This window comes from Archocentrus centrarchus, chromosome 7, assembly GCF_007364275.1.
Source record: "Archocentrus centrarchus isolate MPI-CPG fArcCen1 chromosome 7, fArcCen1, whole genome shotgun sequence".
Lineage (NCBI taxonomy): Eukaryota > Metazoa > Chordata > Actinopteri > Cichliformes > Cichlidae > Archocentrus > Archocentrus centrarchus.
Genome location: NC_044352.1, coordinates 30,120,352 through 30,144,926, shown reverse-complemented (window position 1 = coordinate 30,144,926; position 24,575 = coordinate 30,120,352). Strand labels below are relative to the sequence as shown.

Below are 24,575 nucleotides of genomic sequence, written 5' to 3'. Positions count from 1 at the left end.
GCCTGACTGATGGTTTATTGGCCTATCGCAGATAAATAGGTATCAGCGTATATGCCGTCTGATATGAGCTGATATGAAATCTTTTATTGCAGAAAATAGTGCAGAAAAAGATGCTTGGGGTAATTTAGAAGTGATGTCACCACATAGATTACCCAGCAGAGCGGCTCCAGCTCTATTATTTAAATACTCTCAGCACTGTGAGGCAGATAAAATGCTTTTAATAATGTGCTGTATGGATGTATGGGTAAATACGGCTTGTAGAGTGAAGTGCTTTCTGTAGTGAATAATTCTAGAAAAGTGCTATTTAAATGCTACATGTAGTCCATTTTCATTTCCAGTTCCACTGTCTGCAGTACATGTAGCAGAGTTCACGTTACAGCTGAAGGTGGTGCGAAGTCAGGAAGGATCTTCATTTTAAGTTGCTAACTGGAGCTAAAATAGGAGTGAAGTTTTCCTTTTTTGATACCATTAATGTCCTATGCATTTATCGGGGATGGGCATTTACATTTAAAATACTATTTCATAATCAGTGGGAGCTATTCGACCAATAATCACTCGATGGTGTTTGGAGAACAAATTTGCATTAGCACCTGGTTACCCTAAGGGTGTCCAGTCCAGGTACTGTATAAATAGGCACTGGTAAAACAAAATTTAGATAAGAGACAAACAGCAAGAAAATATACTAGATATTTTAATAATTTAATGACTATTTGAAAATTCAAAACTCAAAACACGTATGTCTCTAAGTATGAAAAATGTTGACAGATATAAAGTCGTCCTAAAAATTGGTATTGGTATCAGCCCAAAAAATCCATTAGCAGTCATTAGTTCATATGCATCCTTACAAATAGAAGGTTCTCAGTTTGAAATTAAATGTAAAACTGAGAAGTTTCCATACAGGATCCAAGTTAACTAAACAGGACAAATCATATGATATGGTGGTTACAATTGCAGTCTCAACACCAGGGGTGGGCAATATGGCCTCAAAATTACATCACGACATTTCAAGAAAATCTGCAATAATGAAATTTATGACAATACAAAAAAAAAGATTACTGAGCAATGTTTTATCGGTGCTTGCAGCTTGCAGGCAGCAGCATTTATTGGGGCAAAAAAAAAAAAAAATGAAGGGCACTTTCCATCTTTCTTTTCCAATGAGCTCCTGTCATTGATGACAGATTACCTAATTCAAAGTCCAAATCTATTGATAGAAGGTGCCACCAGCGGCCCCATTACAGTGCAGCAGTAGCAACACAGCATTTTGTACAGTGAGACAGCATAATTCAGTCTACTATCACCAGCTGATAGCTGCTCTACCTGACATGTCTCCATAGCCTGGTCGTACCTGAAGGTGTGTTTTTACCTGAAGTGGTGAAACAAGTTTGTTGTTTCCATCTTTTGCATATTTTGCAAAGTATTGTGCTTTGTGGGAAGTTGTTGAAGTATTTTTTTTAGGTAGTAAATCATCATCAGAGGCTGACACACTGCTCTCGCTCTCAGACATGTTTGGGCTCATGTTGTTGTTGTGCGCTATAGGGAAAGGTAACTTCCCTAACTTCATGGATGAATAATTAATAAAAGTGTAACGCACAACTGCTCACTATCTTAACAAAAAAAATGAGACAAATGGTGCTTCATGGTGTCATACATAGTTGACACAAACACGTATTTTCCCCAAAGAAGGCATCCGAGATCTCGGATCATTGTCGTGACAGACCCCGTTGAGTGTGAAGTGCGCCATGTGTGACTGATAAGACAACAGAAGGGCCGTGTGTATGCATTAGTGTATGGGTGTGTGTGTATTAATGGATAGACAGATGGGATAGTCTAGGGGAACAGTTGATAAAGGCTTTATACTGCAGCTGCCCCTTTCTCTTCCCCTCTGCAGCGAACACACACTCAAGAGACAAAAAAAAAATCTCCACTGGCACCATTTGTGTGTTCGTGTGTAAGTGTGTGTGAGTGCTGTGGGCTGTTTATGTGGCAGCTGCCCTGGCATCAGGTGGGCAGCTCCCATTATACATGAAGAAAGCACAGCTGCTGTAATATGTAAACGCACATTACTTCCTACTCCAAACACAGAACACACTGATAAAGATGAACACACGTGCACACACTGTGAGATTCCCTATAATCTAAGGATCAGTATCTCTCAGAGACCCACATTTACACACAAACAAACGGAAAATGCAATCTCATTACACACACACACACACACACACACACAGGCAGCATCCTTTCCTGCATGCGCCCTCTAATCAGATGCACATGTATGCACACACCCACGCAGGCTGCATCTTTCCCTAGATGTGAGACGCATTAACATAACACACAGTGAAATGTTTTTTGGGGCTTTTTTTTTTTTCCTGCCCACTAATCAGACAAGAGCACACATCCATCCAGAAGGAATCTCCACCTTGCTGCTCAAGGTGGTGAAACACACACATGGTAATCTGCATCTTTTCCACATTCTAGTACAAGATGCCCGTGACAACTGTGTCAAGCAAACGGGCACAGACACAAATGAAAACACACACCAGACCCACCCAACATGCCAGTTGTTCTCCAGATGCATGCCAGACACAGAGACAAATGTCCACCCATCACCTCCTGTATCTGTGCAGACACATGTTGTGATGTGAGGAGGTCGGCCAGCTTGAATCAGGCCACTGGCACCTGACAGCAGTCGTCAGCTCAACAGCTGTCCGGGTGCATCTCTGGCTGTTGCTGAACATCCTACATATGAGTGTCTGGACTCGTGGCCGTACATGCCCTTTCAGCAGGGACATTCTGACTCAGTGTTGGGACTGGTGATGTCTACATGAGTTAGGGACCTGGATTTATTAGGTCGCAGGGTTAACACTGCTTTTTGTTGTTTTAAATTGTGCACATTTTCCTCTTCCAGTCACAGGATGCTGTGGTCATACTGCAGCCATATGCGAATTACATCATAAAGGCCTTACTGGAAGATAGATGTCAGAAGGAAACTGGAACCCATTATATTAATTAATTTAATTGTTTTCATCTCATGTAGTAATATTAGCAATATGCCCACCAGGTTGCTGAATTTATTTAGCAAATTCACGCTAAGGTCAGACTGTGCAATGCTCAGAGAAACTGTGAAAACTCAAGCGCTAAATGTCAGACTCTACAGGCCTCAACTACCATGTTAAATGTTAAAGTTCATGACAGTGCAACTACAAAAAGACTGAATAAATGTGTTTTGTTTGGAAGGGCTGGCAGGAGAAAGCCTCTTCTCTCTAAAAAGAAAATGACAGCACAGCTTAGGTTTGCAGAGTTGCATCTGGACAAACCACAAGACTTCTGGAACAGTGTCCTTTGGACAGATGAGACCAAAGTGGAGATGATTGGCCATAATGCAAAACACACAGCATATCAGCACAAGCACGGTCAAGCACAGAGGTGGAGGGGTGATGATTTGGGCATGTTTTGCAGCCACAGGAACTGGACACCTTGCAGTCACTGAGTCGACCTCGAGCTGCTCCGTATACCAGTGTATTCTAGAGCCTGACAGCTACAGCTTGGCTGAAATAGCTTCCTGCAGCAGGATAATGATCCCAAACACAGCAGGAAATCTATGACAGAATGGCTGAAAAAAAAAAAAAAAAGAATCTACATGCTGCAGTGGCCCAGCCAAAGTCCCAGCCTCAACCCAACTGAAATACTGTGGTGGACCTTAAGAGAGCTGTGCATGAACTAATGCCCACAAACCTCAATGAACTGAAGCAACACTGTAAAGAACAGTGGATGAGAATTCCTCCATAACGATGTGAGAGACTGATAAAGTCAAACAGAAAATAACTGTTTCAAACTTTTCCTGCTAAAGTTGGTTTTTCTGCATTTTGTCTTAGTGTCTGTTAAATAAATAATGACAGTCTAATATGCTGTGTGTTGTTGTTCATCTGAGGTTGTATATATATAATTTACATGTATGTATAGGCGTACTTTCTTTTTTACCACGACTGTACATGATGCAAGCACCAAACGTACTACCTTGAAACAAATTAGTTTTAAAGTTGTGCCATCTGTAACAAAAAAGATGCGACAATCTACGTCCATGTACAACAAATAGCTTCCTTTTTGTGAATATTGCAAAACATGTACATTAACTGGTAATATAATAAATAATCAGTGTGTCAGTAGTGAGCTTAACTGAGCTGCAAATATCTTATTCCCACACCACCTAAAAGCAGATTACTGTCGTGGGTCTTGCTGCAACAACTTTTAATACTGCATTTCTTAAAGTCTGCTGTTCTTACTGACAACAATAATTTTACAACCTCTAAAATAACACTTTTTGCAATAGACTCTCCAAAACACTGGCAATTTGCTACATAAAACCAACGCACACATCACTCTGCCCCACAATGGCAATCCCAATGTCAGATGCTGCAAAGGCTTTATGTGAATAAAAGCCATCTCACAGTTGATAGGTTCAGCTGTAATCTTTCCTTTTGTCTCTTGACACCCACAAAGCCTTCCCACTTATCAAAGATTCATTAGCTCACTAATATATCCATCTAGCCCTCCATGCACATCACCCATCCATTAATGCTGAGCCATATTCCTCCAGAGGGAACCCAGAGATAATGCCCTGCTCAAGGACACAGGGGGTAATACATATGAAGTGATAGCCCACCTGGGAATTGAACCTACAACCACAATGGCACATTAGCAGCGACTGCCTTCGATAAGTGATGCAGAGCGGTATCATATCAGCCTCCGTCCCGGACGTGGCGAACATCCTGCTGCTGTATTTCAGATCAGTCTGCCAGCACTAACAGATCACTCCAGCATCATGTGATGCAGCTCTGACTTTGAAGGAAAAGTCAGAGCTGCATCACTCTCTCTTTTTTCCCCCCACTTACTATTTGTTTCATGTGGAAGCCGTTCTAAAATACTTTCCCACCAACTCATTTTCACATGTTCATTTCTAACTGGACAGTTATATTCTTGGACTCTAGTAGAGCCGCTTTGCACGAGTGACATTTCAAAATATAACGCGTTTCTTTAAACGAGGCTGTAGTGCAGTTCACCCACTGTCTAAATCAAGCCATTCTTAAAAACAACTGTCTTCTGATTGGCTGCCTCTTGTAAACAGGTAGGTGGGGCTGCAGTGCTCACAGCCAGAGCTGCATGCCTGAGATGACCATATTAGGGATATCCAGTCTCACTGACATCACAGAATCAATAGCTGATAATAAAAAATAAAAAAAAACTCTGAGCATTCAGGACTCCATTTGGTCTCACAGGGATTACTGGCACATAAGCTGAGCTCATTATTTGAAGCTGGGCTCATGTTAAATCTCATTGAATTATGGATAGTGTAGGCATCTAGTTTCAGTAGCTCTGCTCCATCAGTTTTAATTCTTACTATGTAAATGTTAAATAAACAGGTGTCTAATAAGTTATAGTAGATCAACGCTAGACTGATGAAATGCACTTTGAAGACACTACAAATGAAGTCTAATCCATTTAACCAACCTGTCTTATCTTAAACAAGCACACCTCTAAAGCAGATGCACAATCAGGTCATATAAGTACAAGCAGATGTATGGCTCACTGTTTTATCTGCCTCGCATGTCTTTGTAACAATCTTTGTGTGTGTCTCCGGCTCATGAAAGGCACAACAGAGACAGCTCTTTTTTTTTTTTTTTTGCAGGCTGACGTATACTGATGTACTAATGGATAGAGGAGATAGGGAAAATGAGGGAGTGGACCGAGGGAATGAGAAGCAGAGGAGAGTAGGACAGTTTGCCACACACACACACACACACACACACACACACGTACATGCACACAGAGAGGAGGTGGGAAATTCTCAAGGGAGGCAGATTTGTGGGCATCTAGCCCACCTGAGTTAGGAGAGAGAGAGCTGAAGGTGACATATAAGCAAGAAGGACAGGGAGCGGAAGGGAAGAGAGAGAGAGGGTTGTTGCAGACAGGAAAACTATAAGGCCCGAAGACAAGGACAGCAGAAAAGTAGAGACTCGAATGATAATTCACTCAAACACTGGAAGTGCTTACAGCAGTAATATTATCTCTGAAAGATTTACACACTAGTCTTCCCTCAACGGGCTCTAACAGCAGCTCCACACGTGCGTTTACAGGGAATGGCACACTCCGGCACAAAAACACCCATCTATTGACTGTATCTATTGACACATGACATATTCTTTCATATTTTATAGCAACAAGTACACACACACAAACCCGCAGCGTGAATGCCTAACTGCTATATGAATCTAAGCAGTGTGTGTACTTGTGCCTTTGTGGGACAGAAGACAGCAGAAGCTCCAGGTATGAATTAAACCTCACACACGCACGCACACACACACGCACACACCACACACACACAAGGCTTGAGAAAATCCTGTTGTGTATTCTGAGAAACTAATAGGAATTTATTCCACTAACTTCTACTTAATGGGATAAAGATGGAATTAGAGTGTTCAGGTGTTGTGCTCATCTGCTCATTATGAGTTTGCATTGGAGGGAAGAGGAAATTATAATCCGCACATGCTCACACACAAACGGGGGGGGGGGGGACAGACAGCAGCGCGACCCGAAGATTATCAATCATCTCTACCAGCCTGGTGCTTTTTTGCCATTTAACCAGCCCGAGCAGCCGATGCGCCGCTTCAATCATCGTCTGCCAGTCTAAATGCTGGTGCTAATTAGCATTCACATGCTAAATTACCTCCCATTCCATGTTTCTTGATTAGGCTTAATCATTCTGACAGCTATAGTTTTACAGCTAAGCTTGAAGAGCCAATACATCCACGGCCATCTCAAACTCTAGGAAGGGATCCAAGGTGCTATCGTTCACTGAACACTGGTATGTGAAGGATGGATAATGGTTTCCAACCTGTGGCGAGGGACTTCCCCTGTGCTTTATATGTTAGATTTGAATAGTATAAAAAACAAAAAAAGTTTTATTGACCTTAAAAATGCAGTTAAGTTGAACTGTATTTTCTCTAATGATTGCTGTTTCCATAAAACACTGGACTGTTTTGCCTCCAAATAAAATAATCATAGAGAAAGGAAATCACCCTGCTGGGAGCTGCTCAGAACTGGAGTACTCTGAGTCTTTACTTAAGTAAAAGTAATACACCAGTGTAAACACTCCACAGTTTTTCTGCATTCACAGTCATCACTATTGATTGGTGGTTATTCATCATCAGCTAACTTTTCTATCATTATACTGTAAAACAATACCCAAACAATCAGTCGTTCCTTTAAAAGGCCAGTGTCACATTTTATGGCTATGCACTGATACAGTGTAACATATTTCTCACTTCTAGCTTTTCAGAGTAACTTTCTGACCTAACATCCATCTATTCACACATGGCATTTTCCTGGTTACACCCCTGTTCTCATAATTCAGGTGTTGGTGACAGGCAGGTGGAATATGTCCTCCATGTGTGACTCGATGCAGAGTTGATGATGACTGGTTCTGATTGGGGAGGATGATGTAAAAAAAAAAAAATGTAGACTTTCATGACTGAAGAAACTAAAACCTAGGCATACCCTTCCAAAGAAACAATGGTCAGAAATAATAAAAGAAAGAAAAGAGTGAGTCTTGGGCTGCAATAACTGGGGTGAAAGAAAGAAAGAAAAAGGACCACCTGATCTGAGAATCATGGTGCAGCTATTGAATGTCTATAGCTGGGATATTGATAGGGCGGCTGCAGGTGGGAGAGTGGGTTGTCTTCCAATCGGAAGGTTGGTGGTTCAATACCTATCCCCTCCAGTCTACATGCCAAAGTGTCATTGGCCAAGATACTGAACCCCAAACTGCTCATCTGAGAATCTTGCAGAAGCTATTGGACATCTGTAACTGGAATATTGATATTTCAGTTACAGATGGCTGCAACTGAGGGGGCAAAGCGAGTCATCTTCTAATTGGAGGGTTGGCAGTTCAATCCCCAGCTCTTCCAGTATGCATATCGAAGCATCCCTGGTCAAGACTGCTCCAAATCCATCGGAGCAGTTATGTTATTTTTACATTAAGGTTCTACATTTGTAGAAGAGAATATGAGCAAATTCAGGTAAGAAAATATCCCTGAATTTGAGATTTGGGAAATAAGCACCGTTGTCTTTTTCTGGTCTTCTGAAACGTTACAAGGCACTACTTGTTTATTCATGTCATAAGCATTTCTTTTAAACTATCAAACTTGATATGAAAATCATTACAACCAGTCCATAACTACAGTGGAGAAAAAAAGCACAAAGTCTTATTGAGAAACGCATTAGAGCAGAAATGTAAAGTAGTACAGAGTATATGACAGTATGAAAGTAGCTTCTTATAAAAGCTTCTTAGGATGCTGTGTACTGTTAGATACACTACATAAGAGATGGTGGGCAGATTATGACTCAATTCACACAATATACTGCTTATTTATTACCTTCTTAAAGGGGTGATGCCATTAAGGGGGTGGAATGCTGTTAGCTGGGAGGAGTGGGGAAAGTGGACAGGATAGGGTCATATACAGTATGTCCCCGTCGCCTACTGAAAGAGAGCTGAGCATCGTGGAGCATCTTGCTATAGAGATAATGTGTGAGTGGGGCAGATGTACGATCAAAAGAGCAAGGCAGGTGAACTTCAGGTCCACCTCACCAGCTCTGAGATGCCCTGAAGCCTAACCAGTCTCACTTGTCTCCCTGTCTGAAGGCAGTGAAGTGCCAGTGTTATGTCAATCAACTGGTTGGCACAGTTGCCTCAGTAGCGCTGTACTCCAATCAGTCCTGTCACTCAGGCTATCTTCCAAGATAGAAAGGAAAAGGAAAAGTAATTGGATTTGCTGCTAGCAGGGAAATGATGAAATGACATGAAACCATACCCCTTCACCCACCACACACATCCGCACACCTATACACTGCTGTGAGTAAATCTCCCTCTTTCTTCCCCTTTCTCTCTCTCTCTCTCTCTCTCTCCCCCTCTCTCTCCCTCTCTCTCCCTCTCTCGTGCTCCCTCTCCCTCTTTCTCCATCTGTCTTGCTTTGTCTTTTTGTCTCTGAAATCTGGAAATACTTCAGGCTGTTGAGAGTTTCTTTTCATCTTACCTGATGCGGCAGGAGCACCTTGTTCTCCCAGGTAGACAAAAGAGGAGACGAAATGAGAGGAATGAAAGGATTTCCAGGTTTTTACTGAGATCTGAAGAGGGTTTTTTAGGATGTTTCTGGCAAACGACGCAAAAGGCAGCCTATAGTGCAATTTCATGCTGTTAAAAACTCAGTGCCACACCTACACTTTGTCTTCCAACAAAGAAACGTACTGTGGTGTTTAAAGAAAAAGGTAATCATGTGTGGCTTTGAAGTACTGAGCAAGCACCAACAATATTTACTACATAGACATGGTATACTACTGCTAGCTGATAGGCATTGGAGCCGAATAGCAGATGGTCAGTCTATTCTGTCACCACACTGTGTTAAAAAGACTTCATCCTATACACAATACCCACATGTTACTGTATATTCTGTACTCTGAATCCTACTGTACAACTTTCATCTTAAATTAATTTTCTTTTATTCTATTCTTCTGAGTAAAAGGTCTGTGTTTCTTTAATGATACCACTGCAAACTGCATTATAGTAATCAAATCTGGGGTTAACATCTGTGTGAATGACCTTTTCTAAACCTGAAAATGAAAGAACATCTCTAACCTTAAAAAGATTATTGAAGCAAGACAATATGGAAGACATAACATTACTATTTAGCTTTAGTGAGACATACACACACTGGCTTCTTTATTAAGGACATCTGTTCCACTTTTTGTTAATGCAAATAAATATCTGATCAGCCAATCATATGGCAGAAACTCAGTGCATTTAGACATCTAGGCAGGGTCAAGACAAACTGCTTAAGTTCAAACCAGGCAGCAGAATGGAGAAGAAAGAAGATTCAAGTAACCGCGTTAGAGGAGAATGGCCAGACTGCTTTGAGCTGATAGGAAGCTGACAGGAAGGCAACAGCAACTCAAATAACTACACGTTACAACCCAGGTATGCAGAAGAGATTCTCTGAACACACAACATGTCAAACCTTGAAGCAGATGAGCTACAGCAGCAGAAGACCACACTGGGTGCCACTAACAGCTAAGAACAGAAAACTGAGGCTACTACTCACGTGGCCTCACCAAAATTGGACAGTAGAAGATTGGAAAAACATTGCCTGTCCTGATGAGTCTCAATTTCTGCTGCGACATTCAGTTGGTAGGGTCACAATTTACCATAAACTTCATCAAAGCATGGAGCCTTGTACCAACAGTTCAGGCTGGTGGTAATACTTTGGGCCCCTCAGTACCAACTGAGCATCATTTAAATGCTGCAGCCTACCTGAGTATTGTTGCACCAAGTCACAAAGCCCAATCATCTCAAACTGGTTTCTCCACCATGGTTCAAATGGCCTCCACAGTCAACAGACCTCAATCTAACAGAGGACCTTTGGGATTTTGTGGAATGGGAGATTCACATCACGGATCGGCAGCTGACAAATTTTCAGCAACTGTGTGACGCTATCATGTCAATATGAACCAAAATGTCTGAGGACTATTTCCAGCCCCTTGCTGAATCAATGCCATAAAGAATTAAGGCAGTTCTGAATGCTAAAGGGGGGGTCCAAACCGGTACTAGCACAGTATACCTAATGTACTGTAGTGTCTGCAGATATTTAGACTCACTGGAAACACAAAAAATAGAAAAAGATACTGGGCCCAGAATGGATCCCTGTGGAGCCTTACATAAGGACCGATTGATTTAGAAAAAATAATGTTTCTGATCTGATCTGCACTAATATGGAGAAGAGTTAAACAGATTAAACCTTTACCTGCAGGCAGCAGTCTCAGCGCTATGAAGAGCAGCATTTTGGAATCTGTCAAATCTCTACCTAAGATAAAAAAGTGTTTCAATAGAAACACAGCGAATTCAGCTCTAAAATTACTTAAGACACTCTGGCCGAGGGAGGATAATTCAGCACAATAGGAACCTAATTGTGGTCCCACAGCTCCATTAAATATCAAAGAGAGCCTTTACTTTGACACAGGGCCCCTTAATCAGCAGTCCACTTCTATCAAAAGAATGCATCAAAAGTATTCTAAATAAATATGTCTCAAAAGTGAAAACTGGAGTCAGCAAGGTCAGCTAATAAAGCAGTGTTAGTTCTTACAGGCAGTCAGAACATGTAACAAAGAAAGCCACGAGAAAGGGTTGGGTTTTTGCACATGTATGCCATATGCTTAGCCAGTCATGACATTGTGATTAGTTTTGCTGATGAAAAGCAGCACAGATTAACCCTGGCTTATATCATAGCTCTCTCTCTCTCTCTCTCTCTCTCATGCACACACACACACACACACACAAACCTGGACCTACACTTATCCAATGGACTGGCTCCATTTAAGATCTACACTAGTGATTATATATTCATAGATCAATCAATACAGAGAGTCTAGCAGCCGGGACATGTCCACACAGGCAAACACGCACACAACAACAGTCACACTGCAGGAATTCTAATGAGCAGGAGAGCGTGTGTGTGTGTGTGTGTGTGTGTGTGTGTGTGTGTGTGTGTGTGTGTGTGTGTGGACATCAATACAATGCAGCTTTACATTTCATTAGGCCAAGGAGCACAGTTTAACTTCCAATGAATAGCAATAAAACCGCACGGCCTGTAACCATCTCTCTCCATCTGCTGCCTCAGCCTCGCTTTCTTTTCCTACCTCGCTCTAATCCTAATTCCATTCCCCTCTTACTCCCTCCAAAATTTATTTTGTACAAATCAAGTTCAGCCATTAAACAGCTGTTCTCCAATTTAGTCAAAAAGACCTTGTTTAAACCTAAAACGAATCACTTCCTGCGCGAGGAGAGACTTTGCGAGCAGCAGCTAATGAAAAAAGCCTAATAAACTGGCTGTAGCTTGAATTGCTGTTGATTTATAGTAATTGTCATCCCGTCTCGCCGTTATCCTGCTCATATAGACAACAGCATTTTACTGCAGCATCTGCATTGATCTGTGTGTGAGGACACTGGCAGCCTCCACCTCCGTATTCACCTTCCTTCCTTCATCCCCAAGCACAGGAAGACACGCCGGCTGAGAGGAAATGGGATTCCGATCAGCGGGATATCATCCAGGATCTGCTGACCCCCACAGTCTCAACGCACATACAAATCATCCGTCTGCACAACCACAGACACAGTCCAGGGGTCAGGCTGCAAGGACTAGCGGGCTAGGTTTCAGTCGACTTAGCAAAACTCAAGTGACAGGAAGCTGTGTAAGGAGGCATGTGCGGGTCTGTGGGAGAGTGTGTGCATATTATCAAAGCCTATATAAAAGCAGCCGACAGCAGCATTGCTGCAATAGCTGTTCCACAGGCTGCAGAAATACACAGAGCTAGTGCTTAAGCTGTCAAATATGTATCTAAAACTGCAGCAGCTGAATCTATGAAACATTAGACATGAGTTTAATGGGATGCAACAAAGAGCACCCACTGAAATAAAAAAGACATCAGCACCTGCAAAATGATGCTCCTGCACTAAAAGAACTCTCTGAAACTTTATAAAGCTAAATGTTACACACAGTGAAATGTTGACATAAGAGTTCTTTTTATTTACTTTCTGTGTGTATGTACTTATTCAATTATTTTTATCTTCAGTTGAATGTATTTATTCAGTCTCAGTAGTATTGGTGACACAGATACACTCACATGGAGGTGTCCTGCTGAGGAAAAAAGTGGGAAAAAAGAAAAAGTATAGCTACGGCTCAGTCGGATCGCGGATGAAGGAGCAGCTGATTGGCACACACACCATGCGGTCTACTCCACATGGGTACTTGAGGAGCACACATATTGTAAACCCACAGGCACCCACACACACACAAAGGGACTGCATGATGTGCATATGCTGAACATGATGAGAAGTTACTGCTAGCCTGTGATTGAGGACAGATTCTGAGCTGCCCACTGCAACACACAAACAAACAGACACACACAAAGCACGGGTTTCCTTCACCGACGGTACTCAGGAGACACGTAAAAATCATCTGCACCCACCTTATAGCCACTCAGACACACTCACTGGCTTTTGACAATCCTGTGACTAGACCACAAAAGAACACTCAGCAAGATAAAAACCACACAGCTCCAGTTTGTCTAGCAGTGTGAGCTCTACTCCACACATCATCTAGAAAGGCGTGCACACGCGCAATCTCACTCTGCAGGAGAAAGCATGCGTCTCCAGAAATTGCTGCCTTACTTTTTTTTCTTTTTTTTTCTCTTCGAAGTATATATGTGTCTTATTTGGTATGTCTCAAAAGCATTCAGTGACAATGGCAAATCACTGAAAAGCCATTTCAAGATGAGACAAACACAAAATGCCACTAAAGACACACACACACACACACACACGCACACACACACACACAGTATACATAAAAATACAGTATATATATACACACACACACATTCAAAGCTGATATCTGCAATGAGCGCTGATGATAAAAACCATTTGTCAGCAATGCCAAAACCAATGACCACTGAAAATACATCAGAAAATGACAGAAAATTGCTTCCAAGTGAAAATGCTTTTCTGTAGACCATGGAACATGAAAACACACACACACACACACACACACACACACACACACACACACACACACACACACACACACACACACACACACACACACACACACACACACACAAACCCTGCTTATGAATCCCCATTTTAGTCATATTTTATTAGTTTCCTTTCAGCAACCTTCAAAACAACACCACTGTGAGGTGAAATGTTTGCATCTGCAGAGCAGCATCACTCCTTCACCTGTGATCCTTCTTTATAGAATGCATATGCAGTGAGATTTGAAGAGTTTTGAGCCAAATGAGACTAAAACATGACTGACTTTAGTCTCAGTATTAAATGGAGCTGCGGGGGGAAGAGCGTTTTTCAAACTGCAGCTTACCTTCTTCATGCGTCCGCTGCGAGTGCCCGTGAATGCCACAGTGTTTCCGCGGTAGTCATACGCCGCCACAGAGGTCATGCCGTCGTCCTTGTCCACATAAAGCGGGATGCCCTCGATCGCAGTGGTGCCCCCTAGAGGCTGGTTGAAGTCCTGGCCGCAGAAGTTATCATCTATCTGCAACGGCTGTGGTATGGGGGGGGGACAGAGGCAGAGAAAGCCATTAACTCAACCATTAACACTTTCTAAATCCCTTCTCTCGTTAAACTAACATTAATTCTTAAAGAAGGAGGAGGATTTCAATCTCCCCAGCACTTAGCAGAAATTTTATGGTTTCTGGAGCGAAGCCAAGCCATGGCAGATTTAGAGAGAAATGGCATGAAATTATTGGATGTCACTGGAGAAATTTACTTCAGTTTCCTGAACTTCTTTGTTTCAGATTTTAAGTGAAGAAAGGGTGATAGTGATATGTGTGTCTCATTAAGGACAAAAGCCACACAAAGCCAGTCCATGCGTCTGTGTTTGCTGTGTTCCCGTCCATTACAGCCTTTGATTTTATTTCATTGTACATGATGTCAAACGAAGTAATTAAGTATCTCAGTATGGCCTGAATGGATGAACAGTTGATTGCTAATGTTTAAAATATTGATCTCTTACTGCTTTGCCAATGTTGTCTCCACCAGGAGACACGCCAATACAATGAGTAAATCAACTGGAGTAAGAATAAACATGGAGGGAAGGGTGAATACAAGAGCAGGACACTGGAAGAGAGAAATGACAGGAAGTAAATTATAGGTCAGATTAGCATATCATAATCAATGTATCATGTATAGGCTCATCACTACACTGATATGTTGATATGTCACGCCTGATTTATGAATACAGTGCATGTGTAAGGGTGAGTCTGTGTAATAGGCATGTCATTAAAGCCGTGTGATAGCCATACACGCATCACGAGGTTTCCCTTACTCTGACATATGTAAGAGATAATCAACATGTGCATCACTGCGGTAACCTCACACACACACACACACACACACAGAGACGCACACTAGGAAATGAAAGGAGACAACGCAGATGGGCATTCACACACACACACACACACGAAAAAGAACACAGCGTGCCCATATTTGCTTGATACACTACTGTTATGCAAATACTTGGAAGCAGAAGCCTGAAAAATGAAGTGCCAAAGTGCCAAAGACTGCAGTTCCTTGAGTGGCCACTTGTAGCTGCCTCTATAAGCGAGTCAAATCCCAACGACTTCTATGTTAAAATGATCAACATTAAAGCAAAAACAAGCATATTTGCAGCCTGGTACAAAAACATGGGTTTGTCTGCTATAACTAATTTGCCCTTTGCTTGTGTCTCAACCCCGACGTCACCTCCTGCGAGTGGTGAGCCCACAAGAGGTGGCCTGGGGAGACCGAGGCTGCTCCTGCGACCCAGTCCCAGATAAGTGGCAAAAAATGAACGGATGGATGGAAGTTCATTTTTGTAGATAAGAGCGAGGGTACACAAATTATGATTCTTTACCTTCAATTTTATGTGCAAAGTGGAAAAGCACCTCAAACACACGGGGACGTATCAACAGTGACACACAGATGCAATGCACTGTGCGCGCGCACAGACGCAAATGAACACAAAAACAATAATAAAGGAAAGAAAAAAACCCATTCACTGGAAGATACATGCGTACAGCAATATATCAATAGATGCACGAAGACGAACAAAGCTCACACACAAACACACGCGATCACGATTGAGCCTCCCACACTACACAAATTAACATGCCAGCTTTCTCTTGTTCATTACAAGACGTATCGTCTCTATAGAGACTAATCAATCACCCCACCCCTCCAAAACAGCAAAGCTGTCAGGGAACGTGTGTTTGTGTGTGAGTTAGCGAGGTTAAAAAAAAAAAAAGGTTAAGAAAAATGCCTGTGGCGGTCATTGTCTGCCTTCTACCAGACTTTCAAAGGCAGCCAGAGACATGGCAAAGTTTAACTTTAGTGAACAAAGACACAAAGTGACAAAGTGAGTGAGAGAAGGAGGGAGGAGGAGAGGACACGCATACACACACAACAGCTTTGGCTTTTTGCATGATTTACATAAACATGTTCTCAGTTCTGGAGCTTTTCTGCAAGTAATTCGAGAGACACACAAGATCAAGAAAGGAAAAGGAAAGCGAGCAAGGCCATGCAGAGGAGATGAAGAGAGATAAGAAGAGCGGGAGGGAAGGAAATTAAAAAAGGAGAAGTGAAGTCAAGAGGGGGATAGAGGGGGGGAAAGACCGGCATGAGGAGAAGGAATAAGGAAAAGAGAGCATAGACAAGAGGTGGCCATGGCTCAGTGGCAGCATGATCCCTGGCCTTGGGTCTCTGCCACACAGTTTGCCCTGATAGAGACAGCAGAACCAGACCTCCATTCATTTCTTTCACTCAATTCCTTTTTTTCCTCACATTCTATTTTCTCCTCACCCTGCTTATCCTCTGCTTCCCTCTTGTCTCTTTTTCCTTATCTGCCTTCAAATATTTCCCTCATACCTTTTCTTTTTCACAGGAAGTGGCCTTAGGGAAATCTTGCCTGTCTCAGAAGGATAGTCTTTTTTTCTGCTTTCACAAGCCTGCAGCTTTTCTTCCTCCTTTCCTGTAACAGCATTATCAGAACGATGATCCAGTGTTACACGATGGTTGAGATAAATAACTGAATGCACTTCTAAAGGTCTCTCAACTGAACTAGTAATAGGACAAAAGAATTACCCATGTGTCAGAAGCAGTGCTATTGAATAGTAGCGCATATCTGTATCAAAACCACCGGCACTCCGCTCCACAGAAACCAGGCCGGCTATCTGCTGCACATATATCAAGCCAAAAGTTTAACGTGATGCCCTGTAGGAACTGTTTATAATAGCATCATTTAGTCTGGATTTATTTATGCCGGGCTTGCGAACTAATCTGAATTCCCAGTGTCTGTCAAGCTCGCACAGACAGAAGTGAGATCACCATCTTCCCAGCGCTGTTGTCGGCATGCTGAGGACGCTAATGGTTTGTTATGTTTAGCTTGACTTGCATCATTACCATAGAGTCAACAGCTCAGATTGAGGCACAGTGGAGCGTTCAGTCGACGTGTTTTCACTGCAGACAAATGTGGCCTCACACAGACCTGACATCTGCTAGCTGTTGTGTGCCTTGTAGACGTGTAATTCCTATAGTCTCCGCACTTTATCATTCCTCTACAGCTACTCATTAAGGAGACGCCGAAGCATTTCCAGCCACCAATATGAAAGTGACTTAAGAGCCTAATTAAAATATAATAACACGCGTGTTACAAAATCACAAGGGAAAAAAAATCCTCACACACATTTAATAATTTATCCTTAATTTATTAATGCTACACAGCATACTGTAACTCCATTGATACTGTACTTTAAGCTATCTTGTATCGACATAGATAGATATGAGGTATCAGTAAAGTTGCACGCATCTTCAAGGTGCATATGGAAGCTTCAGTTTTTCAAACTGTAACTAGTCAGAGGTCAGTGGAAATGGTAACTTATAGGGTCTGCCTCCTATGACATCAGGGCTTTAACTTTGAATGGTGTTAGGAAATGATTCTGCTGGATACACAAAACTGCTACTGATTTCACCCCCTACACAAAAAGAAAGGCAGCTGCAGCATTTATCTGATCACTGAGGACATTCTGTGTGCTTGAAGGGGCAAAAAGAATGAAAGTTTGTGAATGCAATTAAACTTTTGTCTTTCTTTAGTTCATTACACACACCTGTAATTTATACATGTTTTAGCTTATGGAAGACTATTAACTAGCTAGCTGTACAGCTAACTGTTTAAACTAACAGCAAGGGCAGAAATGTGTTCTTAAAACTACCTCAACTGCAGAACTACCACCCAGCAGACCTTTCAAAGTCAAATTACAGTTTGTTGGTGGCCTTTTGTCTACGTCTAGTCGTGGTTGCAAAATAATTCCAATATGAAAGTTGAGCTGATATCAGATACACAATGTTTTGAAATATTTCTTGAACTTTGCCTGGATGTCCTTGTTAGACTTTCTAGCAAGTGAAAGTTTGTGCTCAAAAATAGTTTCCTACTATCCCTTTATCAATTAGACTGAAACAAAGTAACCGACACAGTCTTGACAGAGAGCATGTGAAGAGAAAACACCTCAGTGGTGATCTCATCTGATCGGACGGACTTCACACTAAAGTCGCACCCCTGAATTTATGATGCGACACTGAGGTGAACAGAGCGCTGTGTAACACACTTGTCCCATGATTGATTTGGTTAGGATCCGGTCACTTCCAGGGCCGTAGTATTCACGTGATTTTCACATTTAAACTTGTGCCCCATGGATGTTATCATCCTGGAAGACACCAGTACATCCCAATAGAAATTTCCCTTCATGGGATAGGTTATCAGTAAGAGCAGCATGGTACTGCTTTGCAATGGCAGCGCAAGATTATGGATTTCAGGGTTTAGAAAAATACCTTTCATTAAAATGTTTTCCAGGAATGGTCACAATAATACAAACACAACTGCTAAAGAAGTATTGTATTTGCTGCTTTAGCATCAGTTCTGTCAGAACTGAGTTTTATATAACCAGCCAAAATCTTAAAAGTGCATTAGTTTCAATATCTCATCATAAAAATCTGATGTTTGTGATGCCAGGGCTTGACTTTAGCTTTACTATATAATACTGCAGGTTTTTACTGCAGATCTAATTTCACTCCCGTGTATACTTAAAGATTGTCCCTGTCTTCCATATATGTGGTGAATTTTTCATGTTAAAGGTTTAATTTAGTATCCTTACCTGGATGATTACAGCACATTTCATGTAAATCAGTGCGACGATCCTTCACGTGTGCCTAACATAAGGTGACCTGCTGTAGTCTTTTTTTGGTGCTTTTATAAGGTCTGTATAGCTTGTCCCTGTTACCCTGGTGGACCTCTGACCATGCTATTATTATTACTAGCTATAGCTCATACTGTACATAGCATTATTACACACAAGCACACACCTTTGTTCTATTTCCAGGGAGTTAGACAAGGACAGAGTCCCCTGTGTTGTCCTTACCAAAGACCTCTGCTGTACACAGGCACTCGCTGGCTCCTGGCAACACGCACACACGCACACACCCACACACACACAGACGTAGACCCCTGCCAACCTCTTGCTGGGTGAATGATGATGGGGTGATGAGGGAAAGAGTGGGGCAAGTGAGATAAGGGAAAAGGGAAAGGAGATGGAGAGAGGGAAAAAAGGACAGAAGAGGGGAGATAGGGAGGAGCGACATGGGGGACGGCTCAGGGGTCAACAGCACTCTTGTCGCCACTAATGAGCCTCAAGCCAGGAAGACAGACAAAGAGAGAGAGAGTTTAGATTCAGTCCTGTAAACTGCCTATTAACTATGGGAGAGAAAAAAGCAGCAGAGGCATACTGTGGTTTGAAAGTATGCAGCACTGGGAAGAACATGTTACCAGCTTTACCACAGCTACAGTGAACCCATCCACCCCCCCGACCACACACACACACACACACACACACACACACACACACACACACACAATCACAAATCATAAAACTGTTCCAGTTCCCTTCTGTTTGTCCTTTGCCTTTTTTCTGACTATGCGCTTACTTTTCTCTGCAGACTTAAGCCTGCAGCATCTGCTTTTATTTTGTAAAACCTTGTATTTAAAATGTACATTTTAGTGTCGCACACAGTGAAAATGTTTGACAGGCACACCAAGATACATTTGATGTATTGTATTTGTAGTTGACTCCAGTTTAAGACAAACAAACCCAGAAGTCGCGATGGCCGTGCTCCTAATTTTTAGGTCTACTTCTTCAGCAACAGGTCTTTTGGTTCTCAGAACGGACCTAGCAGGACCACGATGTACAGCATAACCATCACAGTGTGTTTTCTCCTTCCTGAAGAAAAAGCTGATGTGTGAAGTAGAACTGAATAAACTATTTCTTTAACAGAAAATGAATTCAAGTATTTCCATAATCAAGTTTTAATCAGCTTCTCCCTCACATGTGTTAGAATTATATTAACATGAGTTCTCCTAAAGAGAAAATAGGGATGCTTAAAAAAAATAATTTTACAACTTTTATTATTGTACCAATGGTGCTTTCAGATTCCTGATAGACTTGTGTAACAATTTAAAAAAATATTCCATCTACTGCATAATAAAAAGACTTATTGCATTTCTCTTTCCTGCCTAGGTAGTAATTGGCAACAATCTTTGTTTGGATGAAAAAAACAAGTACAAAAAAAAGGGTTTTCTTCTTGTGCAGTGGACTGAATAGTTTCCAGAATTACCTTCAGAATAACTGTAAGCTTTGTAAAATAAATTTCTGAGTTTTTCAAAAGTTGTGAAAAAGAGTATTTGCTTTTCAGAGAAAAGCATGTTTATAGATTTGGAATGCTAATAAATGAGAAGCACCAGTCAGTGTGAGCTGCAGCCACGCTCTGAAGCGTGAACAGCTCCTTTGCTGCGACTTTCCATCGACTCTCAGAAGGAAATTTTTATTCACAGCTGGTCAGTAAGCAGCGGGAGAACGTGCTGCTGCTAGTCGTGGAGCTTTTCCTCTACTTGTGTCTGTGTGAGTTAACCAATATTTGAATCTGGGGTCTATTTCAGGCATGTTCAGACCCTCTTCAGTTAAGTCTGAAACCAGGTACATGGGTAATTATTTTCTCCATAAACTGTAAATAAAAGATGTACATAGCCCCCACCCCCACCCCCCCACACACACACTCACTGGTTGGTGAAGTCCCACTCCGAAACCTCAAGCTGAGTGTTTTTGCTAATTTACATGTTCATGTTGTGTTCAGCGAGACTTGAAAGATGGCTGTGGCTAAAGTCATAAAGTCTTTAATAAAGTATTTATTAAGGTCATAGGTCACGTGAGCTGTAGTATTGTTTTCCCCTTGGCTTCTATATTTTCAGGCTTCTCTTCACAACCACATGACTGCGCTCTGCTGTCCATTACAAAGATTTCAATGTTGAGGCATTTTCACTTTGTATTCACTTAACCAGAACCTACGTCCATCATTTATATACAGTCTATGTGTTTTCCAAGAATCCTTTTAGGATCAGGAAACTTGGTGGACATTGCAGGAACTGTTCCTTTACTGGCGGTGTGCTCAAATCCACACTAATGTTTCTTTCCCTCTCGTTTTTCTCTGGGTAACTAACTGAGAGTGGAAGCATCAACAGCTGTCTAATCAACTTAAATTGTGAGCAGATTGTCTTCTTCAAATTTGACTCATTTGCAGAGATGTAAGGGAACACTAAAAAATCTCATCAAAATGAGAGGATGAGGGAGGGAACGAGCAAGTGAGAGACAGTGATTGAGGTAAACTGAAAGGGGGAGAGAGAGATGTTGTCAACATGCTCTCCAGAGAGCCTAATGCCTCAAGCATCTCCTCATCCAACACTGGCATAAACACATCGCTCCAATCCCATGGAGAACGCGCATGTGCGTGCATGTGTTTCTGTGAGTGTGTGTATGTGTATGTTAAACACAGTTCGTGCCTCTTTCCCATGTGAGAAAGATAATGTCGAAGCGAGATTTGTACTACTGAGACATGCCGGCTGATGCAATGAACAACAAGACTTGCGGAGGCGAAAAAATGCACTTAATTATGTGAGGTTAGTGTGTCTGTGTCTTTTTTAATAAAGAAAGGGGATGAGATGTGACTGCCAAACTTAGGAACCAGAAGTAAACAACACACACACACACACACACACACACACACACACACACACACTACCCTGGCCTGCATCCAGGTATTTGTTGTGGCTTGGCGTTGGAAGCAGAGGACTGCAATGGTTGGCCTTTCGGTTTCCCCACTGAGCCAATATCTGCTCTCTAATTGGTTGTTAATGAGTGAGAGTGCATGTGTGTGTGTGTGTGTGTGTGTGTTTGTCAGTGCATATGACAAACAAGCAAAGAGAAAGACTGTGTATTTGTGTGACAGTGGAGGGGGTGCAGTGGGGATCTTCAACATCTGTCTACCAGACTGGAACACTTGAATCCTTGACCTGCTTATGCACAAATACACAGACAAAACCTACACACACACACACACACACACAAACACACGCACGCACACACACACACACACACACACGCACGCACACACACACACACACACACAAAGTGGACTTCGTATAGACATCTGGCAGAGCAGTCTGCTCTAATGGCAACAGAACTATGAGCATCTGCATCTCACACCCACACACACACACACGCATGCATGCTGTCACATGCACATGCACTATTACTGCAGTTGGTATAACAACTAATCTAATTAGATAAGCACAAGATACCAAAGACTAATTTGTCACAACTAGTTTTTGTGCCAATATTCCAAAACACTGACGCTCAGCCTTGAGAATTTTTGAACAGTATACTGACAGCACCCCAGTTTGGGGATAACAGCCACAACACTGCAATAGGACCAGTTACAAAAAGACATAAATGATTTCTCTCTGTTCATCACCCACCAAGGCTGACAAAAAACAATCTGTGTAAGTTATATTTCATTGTCACAGGCAGCTGTAACCACTGGCTCTCTGCTAGAAGTTCAGTTCGAGTTACTAAACCACTTCACCATGTTTGTCTTTTGGTCAGTTTCTCATGGAATTATTAAAAGAGTAACCTGTCTAAGCTAGAACACCCAAGAGGTCTGTGAGTGATATTCTAGCATTTTATTTGTATGTAATTTAGCACTTATTAGCAGCTGTCAAGGTGTACAGATGCAGCCTGCTAACCACGCCTGGAAGCATAAGCTAGTAATTCACTCCAGCTAAATACGGTCACTTCTGGCTCCAAAAACCAATACGGAGGGGGGAAAAATTAAGAAGCTCATAACCCTCCGGGTGATGTCGCAGTGGCTGCAAGCATCTTTTATACGCAGTATATGATTTTGATAAAAGGGTCCTCTTTTTGTTTGCAGCTTTTGCTTTTGTAGCTTGCATTCAAGGACAAACATGAGGAAAATGAGCACAAAAATGCTTCAATATATAATCCACATTTTGTGTTAGTCAACTGATCAATGGTTGTTTGGGATAAAGTGCCAAGGAATGGAGAAATTTTCCTGCAAAGGCAGGAAGAGAACTATATGTAAAAATATATGTAAACATGGATGCTCCATGACATAAAAAATAACTACCATCATAATTAAATGACTTTTCTTTTTTCACACAAATGCTCTGGGAGGCAGGTATTGCATTTAAGTTAAGTTTCAGTGATTCACTACTGGAAGTAATAATACCCAAACTAATACTACTGCAATAGATGTTTCCAGTCCAGAAAAAATAAAAAAGGGAGAACAATTTCCATTATCTGTCAGATAATCTGCAAAAAAACACACTCCAAATGTACCCCAGGCAAATCATGCTGAGTCATCCACTACACACTGTAGCAGCACCTGGGGGTGGGGGGGGTCATTGAGCTGCTGACTTCATATTAACAAAAAAGGCAGATCATTTACACGGCATCCTACTTTTTACATGCGGAACGAAACGTCACCGGCCTTTTAAAAAGAAAAGAAAATATGTTTTCATTTTTTTTTTTTCCACTTTTCTGTGAGTCCATGAGCAGAGGGAAGGCACTTCGACATTTCAGCATCTGTTGTTTTGGCTTGGATGAAATGAGGAGTATTAATGGAGGGATGGAGGGAGAGCCTGGCAGCAAGGAGATGTGCTCTGGTGGAACAAAAAGCTGCAGGCGAAACAGAGAGAGAGGGAGGGCGAGAGAAACTTCAGCCTCACAGGTCAGCGTCAGTGGAATAGCCGGGATGCCAAGAGATCAGCGTTTATTTCACAGCTAGATTTATTCCACACAGTTTCCTCGCTCTCTGCCGCTTCATTATTCTGCACCCTTACTTGAATCTTATGTGCTCCCCTTGTTGTTTTCACTCATTTTTTTTAGAAATCTTTCTTTCTTTCTCCGTTTCTTTCAACTGCCCCCCCCCAAACCCCACCCCCCCCCCCCCCCCCCCCCCCCCTCAAATAAAACCAGCGTGGCAGTAAAAAAAAGCTGAAACACAACTCCCATAAAAACCTGCAACACTTGACTGACCTGCGATCCTTAAGTGTAAACTTGTTGAAGGGTTTGTTTGTCTGCGTTTGACACTGCATCATGTTTTGTACTCTGTCGAAAAGCTCGCATCATTGCCCAATTTCCAGCTTCTTCATTTTTTCTGCACTCTACTCTCCTCAGTAACAGCATCTGCACAATGTGCCCAAGCATAGCAATGAAAACACAATGTGAAATTATCTGAACAGCTCTGGAAATACTCCACTAAGTTCCCCTCTAAAGCCACCCCTTCTTCCATTTTCCGACTCTTTCGTGCAAGAATCCATGCGCGCGGGAAGCCCCATCGACTTCAGCGCGCTTTAAAACACCTCGAAACACACTTCTGGGCTAATTAGTTTTAACTGCGGAGTTTTAAACGAAGAGGCTGAATCACGAGCGCTAGTCCCGTTGCTTTAAGTGGTGCCCTGGTGAATTCAAAAACAAGGCGCGTTCGAAATCCCCGCTAGTCTCTGCAATTGTGAGGAACTGAT

General features: G+C 42.1%; 1 protein-coding gene across 1 annotated transcript in view; it reads right to left on the bottom strand.

Moving 5' to 3' along the window:
- The window catches only part of LOC115782672 (plexin-A1-like), a 263,180-nt gene that overhangs the window by 222,889 nt on the left and 15,716 nt on the right, over positions 1-24,575 (bottom strand). The window contains exon 2 of the mRNA XM_030732999.1: positions 13,977-14,159. Coding sequence (XP_030588859.1) covers positions 13,977-14,159 — 183 coding nt within the window. The remainder of the gene's footprint in view (positions 1-13,976; positions 14,160-24,575) is intronic.